General features: G+C 36.8%; 1 protein-coding gene across 1 annotated transcript in view; it reads right to left on the minus strand.

Annotated features, from left to right (window-relative positions):
* Positions 1–119, minus strand: part of LOC106809945 (NADH dehydrogenase [ubiquinone] 1 beta subcomplex subunit 3-like) — a 4,901-nt gene extending 4,782 nt beyond the window's left edge. The window contains exon 1 of the mRNA XM_014813184.1: positions 103–119. Coding sequence (XP_014668670.1) covers positions 103–119 — 17 coding nt within the window. The remainder of the gene's footprint in view (positions 1–102) is intronic.
* Between the last annotated feature and the right edge of the window lie 533 nt (positions 120–652).

Consider the following 652-nt stretch of genomic DNA (forward strand, 5'->3'; position numbering starts at 1 on the left):
TTATCTTTCATATTTCAGCTAATATTCAACATAGAAACATGATCTTGGTGTCTAAACCAACATTATCGGGGTCAACAAACCTATTACAATCTAAACCATTACCGGTTGGTGGCCGCCATCTTGGATTTCAAAATGGCCGCCATTCAAATCTATTATCTTTCATATTTCAGCTAATATTCAACATAGAAACATGATCTTGGTGTCTAAACCAACATTATCGGGGTCAACAAACCTATTACAATCTAAACCATTACCGGTTGGTGGCCGCCATCTTGGATTTCAAAATGGCCGCCATTCAAATCCATTATCTTTTATATTTCAGCTAATATTCAACATAGAAACATGATCTTGGTGTCTAAACCAACATTATCGGGGTCAAGAAACCCATTACAATCAAAACCCTTATCGGTCGGTGGCGGCCATCTTAGATTTCAAAATGGCCGCCATTCAAATCTATTATCTTTCATATTTCAGCTAATATTCAACATAGAAACATGATCTTGGTGTCTAAACCAACACTATCGGGGTCAAGAAACCCATTACAATCAAAATCATTATCGGTCGGTGGCCGCCATCTTGTATTTCAAAATGGCCGCCATTCAAATCCATTATCTTTTATATTTCAGCTAATATTCAACATAGAAACATGATC

The sequence above is a fragment of the Priapulus caudatus genome, unplaced genomic scaffold, assembly GCF_000485595.1.
Source record: "Priapulus caudatus unplaced genomic scaffold, Priapulus_caudatus-5.0.1 Scaffold398, whole genome shotgun sequence".
In the NCBI taxonomy this organism is placed as follows: Eukaryota; Metazoa; Priapulida; class Priapulimorpha; order Priapulimorphida; family Priapulidae; genus Priapulus; species Priapulus caudatus.